This window comes from Bemisia tabaci, chromosome 1 (assembly GCF_918797505.1).
Source record: "Bemisia tabaci chromosome 1, PGI_BMITA_v3".
In the NCBI taxonomy this organism is placed as follows: Eukaryota; Metazoa; Arthropoda; class Insecta; order Hemiptera; family Aleyrodidae; genus Bemisia; species Bemisia tabaci.
The window spans coordinates 44,906,078-44,928,388 of record NC_092793.1 but is presented as its reverse complement, the minus strand read 5'-3'; the positions used below and the strand labels follow the sequence as shown (position 1 = coordinate 44,928,388).

The 22,311-nt window shown below is 40.3% G+C and overlaps 1 protein-coding gene across 5 annotated transcripts in view; it reads right to left on the bottom strand.

The window, feature by feature from the left end:
• Positions 1 to 22,311, bottom strand: part of kis (chromodomain helicase DNA binding protein kismet) — a 252,200-nt gene that overhangs the window by 169,796 nt on the left and 60,093 nt on the right. For all 5 annotated transcript variants that reach the window (XM_072301409.1, XM_072301419.1, XM_072301422.1 and 2 more), the window contains exons 4-6: positions 16,883 to 18,048; positions 4,551 to 4,733; positions 1,033 to 1,425 (exon numbers count right to left, since the gene is read on the bottom strand). In XM_072301409.1, coding sequence (XP_072157510.1) covers positions 1,033 to 1,425; positions 4,551 to 4,733; positions 16,883 to 18,048 — 1,742 coding nt within the window. The remainder of the gene's footprint in view (positions 1 to 1,032; positions 1,426 to 4,550; positions 4,734 to 16,882; positions 18,049 to 22,311) is intronic.

Here is a 22,311-nt window from a genome sequence, read left to right as displayed (position 1 = left end):
AAAAAATGACGGGAAATCCATATCACGGCTGTTTACCAATGGATTTGCACGAAAGTCCATACTCTGATAATTTTTGGCTCGCAGAAAATGAATCTTTCATGAGATTTTTGAAATACGGCGGAAAAATCAGTGTTATGGTCAGTGATACGGATTTCCCGTCATTTTTTCGCCGCCTTTTTAAATTTTTGCGAAGTTTCGAAAATCCAATGAAAGATTCGCACTTCTCGTGCCAAAATATCCCCCCCCCCCATACCAAGTCTCATACGAATCTAACGATAAGCAGCCTAAATATCCACTTCCCGCTCTCAGCTGCCATTGTAACCGCAGCCATTTTGAAAAGGACTGACCTTTCTGGAAACCTAATGTCGGAGTCGTTTTTTCCGTCCAGAAAAACCTTAGGATTCTGATCTTTCAGACCAATCCCCCGATAAAAAACGGAGATGCCAAATTTCCGCCATTTTGAACTTTGACCGGCCGCCATTTTGTCAAAAATCAACGTTTTGACCTGCGGTTGGCGCCAAAAATTTTCTTTTTTACTATCTTTTTAATAAGGTATCACAACAGGGGGGTTCCCATTTGAAAAAATAGTTAGCCCCCGCCCCCCAAAATTTTGGGGAAAAGAAAAAGTTACTTTTTTAGACTGAGGAACATTGCCAAAGCTTCATACTTCTATCTCAATTAGGAAAAAGTTACAGGGGTGGTAGGTGACTTTTGGATAACCCTGTATAATGGCTTATGTTAAATTTTACTTCACATTATTTCAGGAGCATCAGCAGAGCTCCCATTAGACCATCCATTAAATACACAACATGAGTCTCTTTATTTTATTCATCCACCGAACAAAACAGAAAAACCATCAACGCACAGGGAATGAAGGGATTATCTCTTTTTTCTCCGTTCATACTTGGAAGAATGACTAGTTATTTCCTAATAAAATTTAAAAATTTCTATCTTTTTGAACAAAAAATATTGCGTAAATCTGTGCAATAGTGGGGGATTAAAATAAGAGGCTAAATGAAAAAGGTGACTCACCTCGCTAGTGACTTTGGTCGGCCTCTTTTGTCGGGCTTCCGTTTGTACGATCTACGCTTTGTTGGTGTTGGAGTCATTTCTGAGTCTGCTTCGGTCAACATCTCCATATCCGCAACTTCTGCATTGTCAACCGTTTCTGGTGTTTCTGAAGTTTCCAGATCCAGTTTTTCATCTTTAATTTCCTCAATTGCTGAGTGCTCTAGATTACGCTCTGAGTCTGGTGTTCTCACTGTTATATCTCCTGGTGGCACTTCAATGAATGTGGCCCCCTCAGAATTTCCTGCAATTAATGGAGTGGTTCCTTCAATTTTCTCTTCAATTTCTTCATTATTGACTACAGGTTCTTCCACAAATGCCTCTTCTAGCACCAACTTTTTCTTCTTTGAGCTTTTCCTGAAAGGGAACAAAGAAAAATAAATAAACCATGACAGCAAGAACAACAACAACAAAAAATGTAATAAAGAAATAAATTTTCGTCCAAATCTTCACAACAGACCACCAAAAATTTAACTACTAACTTTATACTATAAAGCTGCTGTTCCCACTCACTCTGCCTCCCCCTAGAGAATAATTGGCTGGAGCGATTCTCTTCCAACTTAGTGAACGCTTCGCTATAGCAATGGATCACACGCAATTTCCGGGGAAATTGTATGTGTCCTTTGTACCAAGTGTTTTGGGGTTTGAATTGCGGCAAGTGATGTCTCATGGCCAGCTTCTCGGGGCCGGAGATGAGTTCGGCCCGCTTCAACTTTCACTCTGGGTAGTCAGCTACGCGTTTCAGGAGAGTATACATTCGCCAAGGTCTGATGCCCTAAGCACTCGGAGATAGGTCGGCTTAGTTGTGGTGTGGAGTGTATTTCCATGATCACGAAGTTGGTGTGTGCATCTGTATTCTGTTAGTTCGTAGAGGGAATAAAAGGTGATCCCTATCAGAGACGTGTTGCGAATTATTTCCTCTGGATAGAGCTACGCTGCGCCCCCAAGGCAGACAGGCTCAGGGCTCAGGGATCCAACACCCAACTTACCACGGGTCTATTACACTATTGTCATGAGGAGTTGATCAAAATTAGTCCGATTGGAAGACGTTGACCAGGATGCTCGCAAGAGCGAATAGTTGTTTCTCCCTGTAGTAATGCTTTGCGGATCCGAGGTTGTTTACGCACACCGGTTGGTAGAAGTATTCACGCTTCCCGTGTATTTTTGACAGTGTCTAGTGCAAATAATAATATCCGTCCAAACAGCAATTTTCAACGTTTAATATTAGCCAAGATATTGCGCTTTAAAAAGTAGGGTTTTCAATGTCATCCATCACTGTAGTGACACCCTTGGTTTCTTCCTCCTTGCTTTCATCAGTCAGTGTGACGCACAATTGCACTGGTTACTCAACGTGAACCTCCGATGAAAGCAAGGTGGAAGAAGTCATAGGTATTGCTACTCTGGTGGATGATGTCATAAACCGAATTTTTCACAGCACGATATCTCAGTTAATATTGAACGTAGAAAATTTCTGTTCCATCGGATCTTAGTATCTTTAGCTGAGCTAGATGCCAGAATTAAGCATCAAAACACGATTCTGTGGCCAGCGCAATTGACCCATAGAGTCTACAGTAATGCAAACTGGAACTAAAAGAGGAATAATACGAATTAATGAGGGTTATTTTTTTTCGTATTACACACTTCCTTAATAAGCACCAATATTTTAATTTGATAGGTATGCTTAAGCAGTAGGATTCGTTCTAATAACTTTGAACTTTTCATGTCCACTGATGTTATCACGGCTTTTTTATTGATTATTTCCATTTATTTTTTTTTTTCTTTTTTTTTCTATTATTATTTTTTTCCCTAGAATTTTACTCTTAATTAGGATTCAACCTTAAGAGTGACATTTGTTGTCATTCATAAGCCCAAAATCGTTGCTGAACACTTCGAATATCCCCTACCGTTGACTGTCTAATAATTCACTAGCGAGGTTCCAAAGCTTGACGTTTAATTTTCCATTTTTCTGTGCAAAATAAAAAACCAACCAAGGTATATACAATTCCGGTAGCTACTAAAAACAGTAGTTTTTGGTATGAGGATCAACAATCACGAAGGATTTGTTGACTGCATCCAAAAAAGTGGTGTCCACAAGATTTGTGTCCCGCACTGGAGACCCTGTTTTTTCACTCAATAGAGGCTGCTGAGATTGCAGAATAGTGTTTGACAATAAGATGTGCTCCTGAATCGTTGATAATGTACACGCCTGTTGCCATCTCACTATCTTAAACTGATTTCAAAAGAAATTTTTGACGGTTCATTCAGTTTTAAGTGTTTTGACGCCAGTGAGTGGTGTCCTTGAATATGCGAAGTGGTCTTCGGTAAGGACGACCAAGGTAGACAATTTGTGGAATATTTGGCGTTAAAACCTAAGCATGTGCAAGAATATGCCTGAATTTTTAGTTTTATGGTTTGGTCACTATGGTTTGCTCATACACAGAATATTTCAATATTCCTTGACACAATTCTTTACTGCAAATGAATGCATATTCAGTAGGGACACAGTATACTGGCATCAAAACACTTTAAACTGAATAAATCGTCGAAAATTTCTTTGAAATCAGTTGGTGGTGGTGGTGAGACGGCAATAGGCATGCACGGTATCAACAATTCACGAGTACATCTTACTATCGAACACTGTTCGGCAACCGCAGCAGCCAATACTGAGTGGGTAAATAGGGTCTACAGTGCAGGACACGAATCTTATGGACACCTCTTTTTTTGGATGCAGTCAACAAATCCTTCATGATTGTTGGGCGTTAAACCAAAAACTACTGATTTTAGTAGCTAGTGGAATTAAAAATATCTAAGTTTCATTTTTATTTTGCATAGAAAAGCTGAAAATTTCATGTCAAATTCCCGAAACTCGCCAATGGACAGTCCACGGAAGGGGACTTACATTCGAAGTGTTAAGCGACAATTTTGGGCTAGTGAATGACAAAGAATTTTACTTTAAAGATTGAATCCATATTAAGAATAAAATGTAAAAAATCAATAAAAGCCACGAAAACACCAATATACATGAAAAGTTAAAAATTATTTGAACCAACCTAACAGTTGTACAGCAGGTCTCCGTACTAAGGCTCTAGGGATATGTACGATTTTTCCAGCTTCACCCCCGTTCTCCTGTGGAACCTCAAGTCTTACAGCAGTTCGCGTAAGCTCCCAGCCATGTGCTATGCGTCCGGGGTGGCGTTGTCTCGTCTTCCAGTAAACCCTGAGTTCAGGGCCGGTCAAGACTACAGTGACCTGTAAGACAATCATCCTTGTTTCTTATCCTTCCACACTAACCGATAGTGTATGAGTCCATGCTATGAGTGTTGCAGTGGAAGTAGTTAGAAACTAATTAACACCTATAATGCAGCCCTTATTTCGAAATTTACGAAGAGATACAGAGATTGAAGAGAAGGAAGCTTTCACTTTCAAGGTGGATGCGATGCACACTTGAGAACAATTTTAAAGATCTAAGGTTTGAAACTTACTTGCGTGTCACTTTTTCAATTAAAGCCTCCTCTGAAGATACAGATTTGGAAGTGGTTTTTTTCTTTGATTCTTTTAGCGTTTTAGGTTCTTTGCGAGTTCTTGGTGAGCGATTCTTGCGCTCCTTTGGTGCCTTAGGTGATGTATCCTCTTGAGGGGGCTTATTTTCTTTAATCTTCCTTTGCCTGATGAAAATATAAATTATGAAAACCATTAAACATTAAACAATCAAAGCAATCAAAGACGCTGCAATTTTCCAGATTAAATGAATCTTTATCTACCACTTTATAAGAGATAACTTTTTGACAAAGTTTGACTAAATCAATGTAAATTAAAAGGAGTATTTTGCTCGCCATGACAGTGTAGTTCAAGAGCCCTAAACTATTGGCAGATTTTGGTCACCAAGCTTCAGTACTTGGTGTTCCACTCTGAATCGATTGCAACCGCGATTCGCAAGCGTCATGACTGTAAATGTGTCAACATTTGGAAAAGAAAAATTATATTTGTAAAAAATTTTTGGAAATCTACGGGAACTACTTGAAGATATACATAACAGGGTGTTTACTGGTATACAAGATGATCCAAAAGTCCTGCACCACCCAGATAACTTTTTTGCTTCATGACCTATCACGTTGAAACTCTGGTTGTGTTCCAAGGTAAAAGAAGGTCCTGTTTGGCCTCTTTTTAAGAGGCATGGACCCTGACTTCTTTTTCCAAATTGCAACTCTAGCTCCAATACGTCAAGGCGAAAAATCCGATGATACCTGGGAGATTTTAGGTGCAAAGTTCAGGCCTTAATCACTATTTTAAAAAGGTCACCTGTATATATTCAAAAATGCTAGCTGAGAAGAAAAGAAAGTACGTTGGTAACCTATGATATCACTTCTAATTGGGATTCCTGGCACATTTGGAAACACCAAACCTAAATGATTGTGGTTATTTAAAATACTTAATCTTTAACAAGCTAGTGATTTTTTTAAAAATGGCAATTGGGTAGTGATTTTTGACGCACGTTGGCTAAAAAATTCCAACTGACAGATTCTTTTCTTTAAAACACTAGCTTTCTGGCATTTAAAGACCGCCAACATAATTAATTTTAAAAAACCAACAACTCCGCCTAGAGGCGAGTTGTTTTTCTCTAGCTGGTCCCAAGCCCAGGAAAAGGAGGAGGGTTGTGCGTAGGGCTAGCAACCCTACCACGTCAAAATACCCAAGCTGCGAAAACGAAGACGAAGCCTCCGTACCCAGACAACTTACGGATAGAGCGACTTAAAGAGAATGGATCATGGAAAAAACCCAAGGACATCATATTAGCCACATCGAATGTAGGCACCATGAAAAAAACGGGAAAAATGATGGAAGTAGCCAAAGAAATGCAGAAATGTGCCATTGGCGTCATGGCTGTTCAAGAGATCGGATGGCAAGGAGAAGGAAGAATAGACAAGAAAGAATTCAGCATGATGTACAGAGGAACACGTGAAAACACACAGCAATTTGGCGCAAGATTCTTACCATACAACACAGCAAGAAATACTCTCCTGGAATATAAAGGTATCAACCACAGAATATGCAGAATAAGAATAAAAGGAAAATTTAGAAATATCACCATTGTGTCAATGCACGCACTAACAGAGGAGAAAGAAGAAACAGAAAAAGAAAGTTTATACGATGCACTCGAAAAAGTGTGTACAAAAGTAAGCCAGCAGGATATGCTGATAGTCTTGGGAGACTTCAATGCAAAAGTTAGAAAAGACAAAGATCAAAAGCAAATAGCTGGTATTCACACGCTGCATGATGATGGTAACATGATGGTACAATTCGCAGCAGGAAACAAACTTTTTGTCAAAAGCACAGCACTTGATCACGGACTAGTTTCTTCAAGACATATATCATCAGAAATTGATGTAAAGAGCTGCAGAGGACCCAACTGCGACTTAGACCATTTCCTTGTAAAAGTTAAAGTTAGAGAAAGAATTGCCGATGTAATGAAAGGGCCAAAACAAGAAGTGAAGCGCTGGGCCACAGAAAACTTAAGCAAGAATAAAGAATTACAAAAGAAGTACGAGGATGTCTAAAAAAGCAAGCTAACGCGAGAATCAGATGGAATGGAAGGAGGGAAGGAATCAAACGCCTGAAGAGATTTGGACAGTAACTGAGAAAGCAATTTTAGAAGCATCAAAAGAAACAATTTGAGAAAAACGAAAAACCAGAAATGGAGAATGGTTCGATGAAGAATGCATGAACATCATAGATAAAAAAAAATGCCACAAGAAAAAAGACGCTGCAAAGAAACACAAGAGGAAATGAAGAAAAATATCACAAAGCAAGAAAAAAGGCTAATAAGCTTCTTAGAAAAAAGAAAAAAGAAGCAATGATCCAACAAATGGAAGAAATAGAAGAACTAAGCAAACGAAATGAAAGTAGAAAATTCTATGCTACAGTAAATAGAATGAAAAAGGGATATCAACCGAATACAAGTGGGTGCAGGCAGAGGTAAAGATGGTCAGTTACTGGGAGAAGAGAAAGACATAATGGAGAGATGGACAGAACATTTCGAAGAGCTGCTAAATGAAAAGGAAAGGATGATTCAAAACGACCAAGAAACAATGGAAAAAGCAGACCACATAAGTGAGGATGATTTGTCACAAACAGCAAGTATAGAAGAAGTTGCAGAAAGAATCAGAAAAATGAAAAATAACAAAGCTCCAAACGAAGATGGAATTACAGCAGAGCTCCTTAAAAATTGAGGACAAATGGGACATTCCACGTCAACTGTGCCAGGCTCGGAACCCGACCCCCTCCGATTTGGCTGAAAATTGGTATACCTTTGTTGTACATCAAAAATTCAAGTTGGAGGTTGTAGTGGGGTACCCCCTGATGGGTTTTTGGGCAATTTCGAAATAGGTTGTCGGAGCTCCTCGAAAAATAATCGCATTTTTGTGGTTTTTTAGGGGTAAAATAGCAAAATTGGCCTCGGGGCGACAAATTAAACCCCCTCTCCCTCATCCTTGCTTTGACCGATCTGAATTTTTAGTATGTTTTTACCTGGTATAAGATGGGACTTTTCTGAAATTTTCATGCCCATACAATTTTTTTGCTCCCGCGGCAGCGTTGCCAAGTTGCGGACTCCAAAATATCGAATTTAATGATAAAATGAAGGTTTCGGAGTGTGATTTCCATTCAAAATCAAAAATTCAAATTGTAAGTTGTAGTAGGGTACTGCCTGATGGGGTTTTGGCCAATTTCGAAGTAGAGTGTTTGAGATTTTTGAAAAATAATCGAATTTTTGCGGTTTTTTAAGGGTAAAATAGCACACTGAGCACGGGGCGGCAAGTTAAACCTTTTCTCTCTCATCCTTGCCGTGACCGATCTGAACTTTTAGTATGTATTAACCTGGTATAAGATGTGACTTTTCTGAAATTTTCATGCCCATACAAAATTTTTTGCCCCCCGCGGCAGCGTTGCCAAGTTGCGGACTCAAAAATATCGAATTTGATGATAAAATGAAGGTTTCGAGGTGTGATTTCCTCCAAAATTTCACGAAAAATGTGCAATCTGAGAGTTTTCGATAAGAAAAGGCATATTTGAACAATTTAGAGTTGCAGTGTTGCCAGCTTTCGATTTAAAATTCGTCAAAATGACCCAAATCGCGTTGCAACCTCAAGCGCTGGATTTTTATTTCGTTCAGAATTGGTTATTACGGTTCTTCTGTACTCTATGCATTTAGGTACCATGAAAATTATGCCATTACTTACTTGATGGGTGCAGCTAACTCAAAAAGAGAGGCCGGATAAAGCGATGAGTCGGGGGAAAACGAGCGGTTCGGGTTGACAGAAAGTTCTTAAATCTACTCCATCACCAGAAAGTAGAATTTGAGAACTTTCTCCCACCCCCCAAACCTTATCCCTGTTGCAGTCAATCCTTTGAACATCTTATCTGAAATTTTGCCCCCGAATTTTTCCCAAAAACATGAAAAATAAAAACACAAATAAAATGGGTGGATAACAACGATTCAAATAACGCTATGAAGTCCCTGAATTCGACCTCCTCTCATACAGCGGATTGGATAGTTCGAATCCAGAAGACTACTTACTGTAAAGAAAATACCTTCGACAATTTAAAGAATAAAAAAATTACAAAAGATCACAATAAATTTGAGTAATGTTGAAAAAAAAAAAAATAAACTAGATGACGAAATTATGACTTTTTATGATCGGAACAAACCTGATGGAGTCCATCTAAATTCAAGAGGCCTCTTGATCATCTGGAATCTCATGCAACAGAGTTTGCCATGAATGGTATGTTTCCTTATTTAGTCCAGAAATATTTTATTTTTCGGAATGTCAAACATGTCTTATACAACCAAAAATTTACAAAGCATTTTTAATTTCGTCATCTAGTTTAATTAGGGAAAAATTCGGGGGCAAAATTTCAGATAAGATGTTCAAAGGATTGTCTGCAACAGGGATAAGGTTTGGGGGGTGGGAGAAAGTTCTCAAATTCTACTTTCTGGTGATGGAGTAGATTTAAGAACTTTCTGTCAACCCGAACCGCTCGTTTTCCCCCGACTCATCGCTTTATCCGGCCTCTCTTTTTGAGTTAGCTGCACCCATCAAGTAAGTAATGGCATAATTTTCATGGTACCTAAATGCATAGAGTACAGAAGAACCGTAATAACCAATTCTGAACGAAATAAAAATCCAGCGCTTGAGGTTGCAACGCGATTTGGGTCATTTTGACGAATTTTAAATCGAAAGCTGGCAACACTGCAACTCTAAATTGTTCAAATATGCCTTTTCTTATCGAAAACTCTCAGATTGCACATTTTTCGTGAAATTTTGGAGGAAATCACACCTCGAAACCTTCATTTTATCATCAAATTCGATATTTTTGAGTCCACAACTTGGCAACGCTGCCGCGGGGGGCAAAAAATTTTGTATGGGCATGAAAATTTCAGAAAAGTCACATCTTATACCAGGTTAATACATACTAAAAGTTCAGATCGGTCACGGCAAGGATGAGAGAGAAAAGGTTTAACTTGCCGCCCCGTGCTCAGTGTGCTATTTTACCCTTAAAAAACCGCAAAAATTCGATTATTTTTCAAAAATCTCAAACACTCTACTTCGAAATTGGCCAAAACCCCATCAGGCAGTACCCTACTACAACTTACAATTTGAATTTTTGATTTTGAATGGAAATCACACTCCGAAACCTTCATTTTATCATTAAATTCGATATTTTGGAGTCCGCAACTTGGCAACGCTGCCGCGGGAGCAAAAAAAATTGTATGGGCATGAAAATTTCAGAAAAGTCCCATCTTATACCAGGTAAAAACATACTAAAAATTCAGATCGGTCAAAGCAAGGATGAGGGAGAGGGGGTTTAATTTGTCGCCCCGAGGCCAATTTTGCTATTTTACCCCTAAAAAACCACAAAAATGCGATTATTTTTCGAGGAGCTCCGACAACCTATTTCGAAATTGCCCAAAAACCCATCAGGGGGTACCCCACTACAACCTCCAACTTGAATTTTTGATGTACAACAAAGTCGCGGGGTCTTTACATCATTATAAGAAACTAATTTGAAGGGTTTTCCCATCCGACGCCCCTTTCGCGAGATATCGACCCCCAAAGATGGGGTGAATTTTAGCGATATTCAAAAAAGCCCGTTTTAGCGATTCTCATTTTCTCGACTTCCCTCTCTTTGACTCTCCATAGCGAGACTCTGTTTCGATCCATCATACTTTGAAAGAGTGTTTCTAGACCAATTTTTCATGTAGATTCTAAATATGCCATTGAAATTAAGCTAAAAATGATTTAAATGACCGTAATTTAGAATTTTTTAAAATTTACGATTCTTTCGCCATTCAATGTTCAAACTCAATTATCTAAAAAACAGTCACTCCGATTTTCGATTTTTTTTTTATACTTCAAGCTTAGGATATATACTTTTGGTTGATATACTTTTTTCAAATTTTATCGGACGGTTAAGGGCCTAAAAAAATTCAAATAGGCCAAAAAAGGTCAAAAATTGGTAAAATAAGACGATTTTTTACATTTTAATCCAAATATTTCGGTAATGAACACTTCAATTAACGATGTTTTCCCCCAGTTTACCCTCTAAGATGTATAAAATCAGACTATCGACACTTTTCATACATTTACCGATCGATTAACGGCCTGATGGAAACTGGAAACCGACCGAAAATCCTCGAAATTGACGCCGAAAGACGATTTTTCACACCGTAACCGATGCTTTCCATAGATTGTAACTGCAATTTCCAATTTTCTCTCTCTATTTCAACCTTAAGGTATATACTTTCGAGTAATAAACACTTACTAACGTGCATCGATGGGGAACGGATCTAAACGGAAATGAAAATCGGCCGGAAATGCTCAAAAATGACGGAAAAAGGCGATTTATTGCATAGTCAGGGAAGCATGTGTTCGGAAATTACGTCCCGTTTGCACGTTTTTGATGCAAGTTTACTCCTTCATTTTGGTCCCTAGAATGAGAAAATCTTTGGTGGACTATCCGATTTTGATGCCAAGGCCCCAAAAACAAGATGGCGGCCAAAATGGAGGCTGAAATTGAAATGTTGGTGAAACGGCACAAAACGTCAAGAAAGATGTCGATCCTCATGTTTTTTGAATCGTAGATTCCAAAAAAATTGTCATACAGACCCCTCGACCCACGGAAATGACCAAACTCCAAGATGGCGGCCGATTTTGGCTCTTTAGTGGCTAAAACGTCAAATGAGGAGCGAAGAGAGGAGTAAACACTCCAGATAACAGTTTTCGAGGTCACCGATTCCAAAAAAATAGGAGAAAAAAACATCTCATGCCAAATGGTACTGATTTGAACATCGCTGTGGCCTGCTTTGCTTTTATGTCTCTTTCCTTGATCCCTTGATCCGTTCCTCTATCCTGAGTCAACCGCACCCCCCCCCCCCCCCAAGTACCTATAGTGCGCGTAGCCTTTGATCTGCTGCCCATCCTCCAACTCAGTGCTTTGCTGATCACCTCCCTTTGTCAGTTTCTCGGATTTGCTGATGACCAAGTGGTGATTGCACAAGATCAGGATGACGCCTAGTACATGAACGCAAGTTGGTAGCGGAGTATCGAAAGTCGAGTTTAGAAGTCAGCACAGCCAAATAATTACTATATAATAATCTTCCGGACGAGATAAGGTGATTCCCTCGTATCATGAGGCGCTGAATCCGGTTTCCTCCGTTCCTTCTCATCACCCTGCAATGGGCCTGTTTGAAACTTTTGCTAGAGCAAAATTAAGAGTTTTTCCTTGTAGATACTATGTCACAAAAATCATGATAAGCGCTTCCGCAAAGTCTGAAATATACTCCTCACTTCACAATTAGCGTAAGAAATTTCCGTTTTTTTAAGCTGCCCGCCTTAAAAACGATACCACGGCACAGGTGAACATTTCGTTTGAGGAGTCGTTCCGTTCAATCCCTCCTCAACATGGCAGACGCCTCCGCGCGCAAGTTGAGGAGAGCATGAGGTCAATCACGAGGGATATCTGTCAACGCGAGAAAAATTTGAATGTGAACACGCCGATTGTTATTTAGCGGTTAGAATCATCGTCCCATCTCAAACGTTTTGGTGGATTGGCGTCAGCTATGTTGAATAGCGTAGTATCCTTGTAAGCAGGGGTTGGATGGAATATGACTCCTCTACAGAAACGTTCACCTGTGCCGTGGTATCGTTTTTGAGGCGGGAAGCTCAAAAAAACGCAAATTCCTTATGCAAATTGTGAAGTTAGGAGTACATTTTAGACTTTGCCGATCCGCTCATCGTGATTTTTGAGACATTTCTATAGTACCTACCAACTCTTATTTTTGATCCAGCAAAAGTTTGCAACAGGCCGATTTTCTGGAAAAGTCGATTCCGCCCGGAAAAATTGTCATTATCCTGGTCAGTTTTCTGGAAGACTGAGGGGCGGTCGGGAATTATAAACGCAATTTTCAGATTCAGTGGCTCAAAACACATCGGAATAGTTTTATTGCGCAGTTGAGAATAAATTTACCCACATTCTGCAGGGGTACCGGTCCTAAAAAAAACGAATAATGCTAGTTATAGGAACTGACTCGGAAAATGATTTTGATTAGAGTGTTCCTGAACACTCAGAATGACTGCCGAGTTCGGCCTTTGCATGGTCCAAATCAGTACCATTTGGCATGAGATGTTTTTTTCTCCTATTTTTTTGGAATCGGTGACCTCGAAAACTGTTATCTGGAGTGTTTACTCCTCTCTTCGCTCCTCATTTGACGTTTTAGCCACTAAAGAGCCAAAATCGGCCGCCATCTTGGAGTTTGGTCATTTCCGTGGGTCGAGGGGTCTGTATGACAATTTTTTTGGAATCTACGATTCAAAAAACATGAGGATCGACATCTTTCTTGACGTTTTGTGCCGTTTCACCAACATTTCAATTTCAGCCTCCATTTTGGCCGCCATCTTGTTTTTGGGGCCTTGGCATCAAAATCGGATAGTCCACCAAAGATTTTCTCATTCTAGGGACCAAAATGAAGGAGTAAACTTGCATCAAAAACGTGCAAACGGGACGTAATTTCCGAACACATGCTTCCCTGACTATGCAATAAATCGCCTTTTTCCGTCATTTTTGAGCATTTCCGGCCGATTTTCATTTCCGTTTAGATCCGTTCCCCATCGATGCACGTTAGTAAGTGTTTATTACTCGAAAGTATATACCTTAAGGTTGAAATAGAGAGAGAAAATTGGAAATTGCAGTTACAATCTATGGAAAGCATCGGTTACGGTGTGAAAAATCGTCTTTCGGCGTCAATTTCGAGGATTTTCGGTCGGTTTCCAGTTTCCATCAGGCCGTTAATCGATCGGTAAATGTATGAAAAGTGTCGATAGTCTGATTTTATACATCTTAGAGGGTAAACTGGGGGAAAACATCGTTAATTGAAGTGTTCATTACCGAAATATTTGGATTAAAATGTAAAAAATCGTCTTATTTTACCAATTTTTGACCTTTTTTGGCCTATTTGAATTTTTTTAGGCCCTTAACCGTCCGATAAAATTTGAAAACAAGCAGTTCCAACGCCCAAGCATTGGAGGGCGCTTCTTTGACAAAGCTTATTACTACCAACTTATGTACCCGAAGTCTGACGAGGATGGATTATAAAGTAGGATTCTTTAACCGCAAAAACCCTTCAAAACTGCAGATCGACCGCGAAGATCTGGTACTTTCCCTAAGCATTTCGTGATGAACTGCAGTTGGTGGTGAATGGAAACATAAAGGATGCACTGTAAATCAGACGACGGGAAAGAGCGGCGGAACCTCTAAAGCTGGTGCGTCAACGCGATCTAGCGGACAGCGGCGTCGCGACGCCGCGAGGTAGGGCGCGCAGGTCGCGGGGGAGCGGGGCCGCGTGAAGAGGAGTTCAGCAGTGAGGAGGGGAAGCGCGGGTCGCGGGGAAGAGAGGGACCGGCCGGCCGGCGGTGACATCGGCCATGGATGAAAATATAGGCAGCGCTAATGTCTCCGCTAACTGGAGTTGGGGGTCCTTATTCATTCTCTTGGTCCATGACATAACCTTAAACCTTCCGCTCAATGCCGCAAACAGCTGACGTGTCGATGCTGCGCCAAGAAAATGAACCAATCACAAAGTAGCACAGTAATACGTCACTAAAATGAAGAGATCACGTGACTGTTCGTAATATTTTCAAATCGATCTGAAAGTACTGCCTCGGATATAAGTATTTAAAGCATAAGGAGGCCCTAAAATACTTTAACCAGGTAATACGTCCGTGCGAGATTGTTATGCTTAAAAGCAAAACATTTCACGAAAACTTTTACGAATACCAGATGCAGAAAAAAATCCAATTTTCCCGGGTGTACCAGAATGGCGTCATTACCCATAAGGCAAAAGGGCATGTAGTATAGTACATGTTACATCGGGGGAGTCGAACGGTTGGAAAGGGCGCATCTGGTACCCAGAAGCGCCCAAAAGTATATCAACCAAAAGTATATATCCTAAGCTTGAAGTATAAAAAAAAAATCGAAAATCGGAGTGACTGTTTTTTAGATAATTGAGTTTGAACATTGAATGGCGAAAGAATCGTAAATTTTAAAAAATTCTAAATTACGGTCATTTAAATCATTTTTAGCTTAATTTCAATGGCATATTTAGAATCTACATGAAAAATTGGTCTAGAAACACTCTTTCAAAGTATGATGGATCGAAACAGAGTCTCGCTATGGAGAGTCAAAGAGAGGGAAGTCGAGAAAATGAGAATCGCTAAAACGGGCTTTTTTGAATATCGCTAAAATTCACCCCATCTTTGGGGGTCGATATCTCGCGAAAGGGGCGTCGGATGGGAAAACCCTTCAAATTAGTTTCTTATAATGATGTAAAGACCCCGTATACCAATTTTCAGCCAAATCGGAGGGGGTCGGGTTCCGAGCCTGGCACAGTTGACGTGGAATGACCCAAATGTTAATCAAAGAGATACACGAATTAATAAAAGCAATATGGAAATCTGAAATAATGCCATCAAAATGGAATATCAGAACAATTTGTCCAATATTCAAAAAAGGAGACAAATTAGAATGCAAAAATTACAGAGGTATTACAGTCTTAGGCACGGCATATAAAATAATGTCATCAATTTTAAATGAAAGACTGAAGAAGGTAGTCAGGAAGTAACATTGGTGTTTTAAAATAACACCTTGATTCCATGCTTAAGACAAATTCCTTTAAAGGTTGCCAAAAAATTTGTTTGGACTTTCTTAGACTTTAATCGGTCATCAATTCGAAACTGATAATATGGACCTGAACTTTGCGCCAAAAATTTTCAAGCACTTTCGAGCAATATGTCATGAAGCAGGAATGGGTCAGTTGCGCTGGTCACGGAATTAAGTTTTGATGCTTGATTCTTGTAGGTTAGTTGAAAAAATTAAGATCTGTCCAAACCGCAACTTTCTACGTTTAACATTAATCGAGACATCACCCTTTGAAAAGTTTGGTTTTTGACGTCATCCGCCGACTTGAACGGCATCCCTTATCAACTGTTCCATGGCCAAGCGGTAGAGTTTTCGCCTAGTGAACGGAAGATCACAGGTTTGAGTCCAGTTCATTGCCATTGTTTTTAAGATGCGCCGCAGGGCATTTTTACAAGTTTTATTTATTTTTATCACACACCAGGGGGTCCGCCCCCTGGCCGCTACGTGGCCCAACCCCCGGGGCGAAAAGGCCCGTTTCGTGGCAAGTGAAATCATAGAAATCGACCTTTGGCGGTTGCAAATTCAGAGTACGGAGAAAGTCATTAAGAATATTGAGTGGTGGGAAATTTTTATTTGAAACATCGTTTCGTCAATCAATTAGAATTATTTGCTCAGTAACCGTCAACGGTCGGTTTCAATGATTTCGCTTGCCACGAAGCGGACCTTTTCGCCCCGGGGGATGGGCCGCGGACCCTGTGGTGTGTGATAAAAATAAATAAAACTTGTAAAAACGCCCTGCAGCGTATCTTAAAAACAACGGCAATGATCTGGACTCGAACCCGTGATCTTCGGTTCACTAGGTGAAAACTCCACCGTTCGGCCACGGAACAGTTGATAGGGGTGGCCGGTCAAGTCGGTAGATAGACATCGCGACCAAAGCTCATAGGGAAGGCGCTTCGTGCGGCTTGCCGACGCTCAGTTGACTCACCAGAACTCCGCGCGGAAACGTGCAAAAATCGTAACTTCTCGTTAAATCTCGAGGACGGTTGGGAGTTGGCAGCTAAAAAAAAATACGCCAACCTTAGATTTGTCTCTTTTTCATGTACAAGCAAAATGAACCCAATCCCAGGATGTCACTTCGTAGACTCCCCTTGTTAATGTGGCTACCATTAGTGGCATAGTGTGACTGACAACTCTTTCAATGAATTGACGTATGCAAAAACGTCCGATGTCCAAGACAGAGTTTCAGAATTTGAGTGGACAATTTCGTTGTAACTTAACGACACAACATGGTTTAAGACGTTAGGGAAGTAGAACAATTTTATAAATAATCCCTTCAGTGTAATTAAACGTTTACAAAAGAGATCGATCCTATGCATAAGTGTCATGGGACAAAAGAAACTCACCGCAATTATGAAGCCTTGAATTGGACAACGGGTGTTTTTACATACGTTGATTCAGATAAACACGAAGGACAAGAGAGGCTTCAGGGCAAATGCACACACAAAGATTTATCAGTCATAACTCATGATTTTGCAACAGGTCCATACTGCATCCAAGGGATAATGTTTGACTCACAAGACAGGACAAATTGGAAGGGATGAAACTACCAGATAAAGGTTACCTTGGTTTTCTAGGTGTTCCATCTGGTCCCATATGGAGGGGTGGTGGTGGCTCCTCATCTTCGGTGAAGTTGAACACACTAGTACCAGGCGGCTCACATAGCTTTGGTGACAAGACTGGCGGTTGTTGCTCCACTGGAGAGGTAGCATCAGAATCCTTTTCCTCATCTCCCTCTATAGGATTGTCTCCGATTACTGTGTCTAGTTCTTCGGATACTTGATCAGTTAGTGAAGCTGTAGCATCTGGCTCTTGGTGAATCCTTTCAGTTTCCTCATTCTGTTTGTCCTTCACTGTTGCCCCATCATCCGCTGAACCATTACTATCTACCTTGGACCTTGATTCTGTCTGCTCAGACACTAACTCGAAGTCTCCCACTGGTTCGGATCTATTAAGCAAACTGAGCTCTGACTCGTATTTAGCAGATTCAACTTCCAACTCTACTCCTCCGGTTTGTTCCGATTCTGAAGTTACTTCAGTGGTCACAATCAAAGCTGGCTCTGCTATCATCTGGGCTTCCTTCTCTAACTGTCGAGGCTCTTCAGATGATACTGGGGAAATTTCTGGCTCCGATACAGGGAGCGACCTGCTTGTCTCAGTATTCATGTCAACAGATACAACATTTTCATGCGGTCTAATTTGATAGCCTGGGGACGGTGGCATCAGAGTCGGAGGTGGAGGTGAAGGAGATGCTTGCATGGAAGGAACTGGTGATTGTGTGCTAACAGGAGATAAATGAGAGTCAAGACATTTTCGAGAAGTGACATGAGGCCTTTGAACTTCTTGCGTTAATAAAGGTGGAGGTGGATCAGAGAGAGGTTCTGATTGAGGAGGTGTGCGTCTGTATGGTTGATGAGACATTTCTTCAGGGGGGTGAGCTGGAATGGACGGAGGAGACGCTTGTGATGGTGGGAGCCCTATGTGCGGTGCAGGTAACATGGGAAGTTGCTGCGATATTGGCTCAATAACAGGAACAGGAACTGGATGCTGTGGCACTCCTGGCATTGATGGAGGGTAGGGACTCAATCCATCACCAATTACAGGAGAGAATGAGACCATTGTGGGCTCAACTTCCGCTGCCTTCTTACTCCTACTCTTCCTTGGACGAGGTGTAGCTCCGCCTCGACTCCCTCTGCCCCTACCACGACCACGTCCTGTTGGCGTAGGCATCTGCAAGAAAAAAAATGAAGAGCTAATAACTGACCACTAATAATTGAAATCAAATAAAATTACTATCAAAGAATTTGAAGGCCCCACCATTATCATTTCTTAAAGACTGAGTGGCCATGTTTCAAATTTTGAAATGCCATTTTTGGCATTGATTGCATGCATGCCAAACTTGAGATGCAATTGGTGCTAAATTATCTTAAGGATAGGTACTTCCAGAAACAAAGAGAAACTGCCCACTAGTATCTCCAAAATTGTGAGAGCTTGTACTTTCCGGACTATAACATTCAACCGTTGATCAATCTATCAGTTGCCTGTTGAAAGACATGCCAAATGACTTGTTCGGCAATGAAAAGCCAATTCTTGGTATACTTGTTTGGCTTATTGCATTCCCTGAGGCTCCTCATCCAACAAGTTATAATTATAGTTATAGTTACTTAAGTTTTATGATTAACTAGGGGGCTACGCCCCCTGGCCGCTACGCGGCCCAACCCCCTAAAGGCGCTCCGCGCCATCAATGGGCCGCTTCGCGGCCCTATTTTTACCCTCCTATCGGTGTTAGTTTTATTTTTTCCCCTAAAAAATTACGATATAAGGTATACTTTACTTTTAGAATGAAATAATTTTTGGTTTTGATGAATAAAGAAACAAAATTATTTTTTTGAAGTCTAAAGGACGCGTTTTGGAATGACTACTTGATGAAATATTGCAGTAGAACAACGAACATTGATAATCAGGTAATAATTAAGAGTTTCGGGAGACGGGGATCGAACCCACACCATGTTTAAAGAGGACGCTTCCGACGTCTTTGACGACTCGGCCACCGCTCTACCTGAGGCAGACGGGGCGAATCTTGTGTAGATAAGTGTAGAGCTGATGCGCAGGCTACACAGCTACTGCGGCGCAACCTCCTCGACCACTGCGCATCCTCCCGCGCATAGCGGTAGCAGTCTCGGAGCATTCTGAAAATTCACTCACTTTTATAACGTGATTGTAAAAAAACCTGGGTCCTATTTCCAAAATCTGAATAGAGCGGGCTCATCTAGGGCCAATTACCCGTCGATTACCGCAAAAAACTTAGAAATCGGCCCGGTAGAACGCTCAAACGAACTATGACAAAAAATATAAATTTACATTGTTTAAATGGGAGAATTCGCAACTTTACCACTTAATATAAAAAAACCTAGGCCATATTTTGAAAATCTGAAAAGAGTTGGCTTATCTAGAGACAATTGCCCGTCGATAGCCGCAAAAATCATAAAAATCGGCCCGGTAGAACGCTGGAACTAAGCGTTACCAGTTTCGCAAAATTAGGAGGCTTGAGAGCTTATAGTATAGATATTCTGGAAGTACCAGGGGAGTATTATTATGCTGCGATTTATTGCATATTATTAGAGGCAAAATCCTGGATAAGCCCACTTTTAAAAAGTCCAAAGACTAAGGAATTTCAAACATATCAGGGCGGCAGGCAGAAAATGATAAAAGAGATAAATTACAGTGATGAAATCGCTATTTCCTCTTACTTTCCATATGAGTTTGTTAAAATAAAACTAATTAATTGTCTATTAAAATAAAACTACCTCAGTGGAATCATTCCTTGATAACTACAGATAACATGAAAAAAAATTCGATTCTTTAATTCTGAAGATATAGTTTCAACTTTCTTATTGTTTTCACATACGAGCAACAGAAAGACATGTGGTGTGTCGTTCCACATTGCACGGGGAATTTTCGCATTTTATTTCATTTCTCCCGCGTTTGCCGACGAAACTGCACGGAACATGCATCAGACCAATCTGATTCTTGGGCAAAAAAATGTATGAAACCTTACTTAGACCCCTGAAAAAATTTGTAATAATCGTAATTTTTCAATGTATTTCAGATTTTAGTGGTTAAAAAAAAATGAGAACACATAAATCCCCCCCCCCCCCCCCTTAAAATGTACGTAATAAGCCCAGTTGTTACAAAAAAAAATTCAAGCCTTCACGCATGACGCGTCCCACCAAGAAAATGATTTTTCTGGCGTCAAATTGGTCAAAATGCCTATTTCGGCAATGGTTTACTAGCACGCTATCAAGATTCTCGGACAAAATTACTAATTTTTGGTTCCAATATTTCAAGAAGAAATAGTAGCTCTAGTATCCTTAGAAAAGGTTTCAAGTCGATCGAGTCCTTGTGTCCTACGCAAAGTACCGGTTTTTGGCGCCAAAATGGTCAAAATAGCTATTTCGGTAGAGGTTACTGGCAACCATCAAAATTTTCTAGTAAAATCACTAATTTTTTCCCCAAGCATTCGAAAACCATGCTCTTGTCTTATTAGAAAAGGTTAAAAAATGCTAAAATGAACGATGATTTTTAAAGCTTTCTGCTAGAATTAAAATCAATGGCGATGCGAGAATGATCGATTATGGATAGTTCCCCATATGAAGCTATGGTGTAAACCAATAATGCACGTGTTCCTGGCGCACACCTTGTTTATCGATCTTTTTACATGGGTTTAAATGGTAGATATTACGATGAATTGTCAAGCACACAAAGTAAAAGCTTTGGCTGCTTTGGGTGTGCTTTACACCATGGCTTCATATGGAGAAATATCCATAATCGATCATTCTCACTTCGCCACTGATTTTAATTCTAGTGGAAAGCTGTAAAAATCATTGTTCATTTTAGCATTATTTGGATTCACGTTGAGATTAAGTTTATACCTGATATACTTTATTGTGCTGCTGAGATTTGATAATGAAAAAAACAGTTAAGATGCATTCCATCGAAAATTCGCGTAATATTGGTTCGCGGGTGGCCGCTGAAAGCACCCACGGCGGCTTTTAGCGACACCACGCTGCGCCATGCCGTCACGCACCTTCTAAGCTTTCGCGCACCGTAAATAGGCTGTTTCTACCTAGAGCGTTAAAGATACGCCAAAACGGACGAAATTTTGGCCCAAAGTCCGTAACTCGTCAATTCCAAGCAGGAATGCTTTTTCTAACCTTTCAAAAATCACATTTTTTACTTACGCCTTTGGGGTCCAATTGACTTACGAAAGATCGAATTTTTCGGAAAAACTCAAAATAAACATTTCGTTTTGTATTTAAAAGGACCATCAATTGTCACACGTCTGAACTCGATCGGACAATATTTCCAAAAAAATGCTCCATCCAAACGTAAGACCAGGGACACAATCGATCTGAAAATTTTCCTAACAAGATTGGAGCATGATTTTCAAATGCTCAGGAGAAAAAATAAGTCATTTGGCTCTAAAATTGTAATGGCTGCAGGTAACATCAACTGAAATAGGTGGCTGTTTTGACCGTTTTGGCGCCAAAAAAACGGGTTTTTTAAACGAGACACAGAGACTCAATCGACCTCACACCTTTTCTAACAAAACAAGCGCATGGTTTTCGAATGCTTGGGGAAAAAATTAGTGGTTTTGCTAGAAAATTTTGATGGATGCCAGTAACCTCTACTGAAATGGCAATTTTGACCATTTTGGCGCCAAAAACCGGTACTTTGCGTAGGACGCAAGGACTCGATCGACTTGAAACCTTTTCTAACGATACTAGGGCTACTATTTCTTCTTGCAATATTTGAACCAAAAATTAGTAATTTTGTCCGAGAATCTTGATGGCGTGCGTGTAAACCATTGCCGAAATAGGCATTTTGACCAATTTGACGCCAGAAAAATCATTTTCTTGGTGGGACGCGTCATGCGTGAAGGCTTGAATTTTTTTTTATAACAACTGGGCTTATTACGTACATTTTAAGGGGGGGGGGGGGAATTTATGTGTTCTCATTTTTTTTTAACATATAAAATCTGAAAAACATTGAAAAATTACGATTATTACGAATTTTTTCAGGGGTCTAAGTATGGTTTCATACATTTTTTTGCCCAAGAATCTGATTGGTCTGATGCATGTTCCGTGCAATTTTTGTGCAGTTTCGTCAGCAAACGCGGGAGATATGATATAAAACATGAAAATTCCCCAAAATTCCCCGAAAAATGGGTTTTTGGGGGCTGGAGGGGGGGGGGGTGGTTTGGGTCGAAAGGTAAAAATTGCCCAAAACCATGTTTTTAGGACTTTCTGAAAGGGTTTAGACCAACAAATTCCAAATCCGTGAGGAAGGGCATTTTGGTGCCATTATCCTGGGATACCCTTTTATTTTGGCGGACCTCTTAAGTTTTCTTTATCATGCTGCAAGTGGTGAATCAATGCAATGTATAAATTGGAACCCCAAAATTTTCTCAGTGGCGATTTTTTTATCCATCAA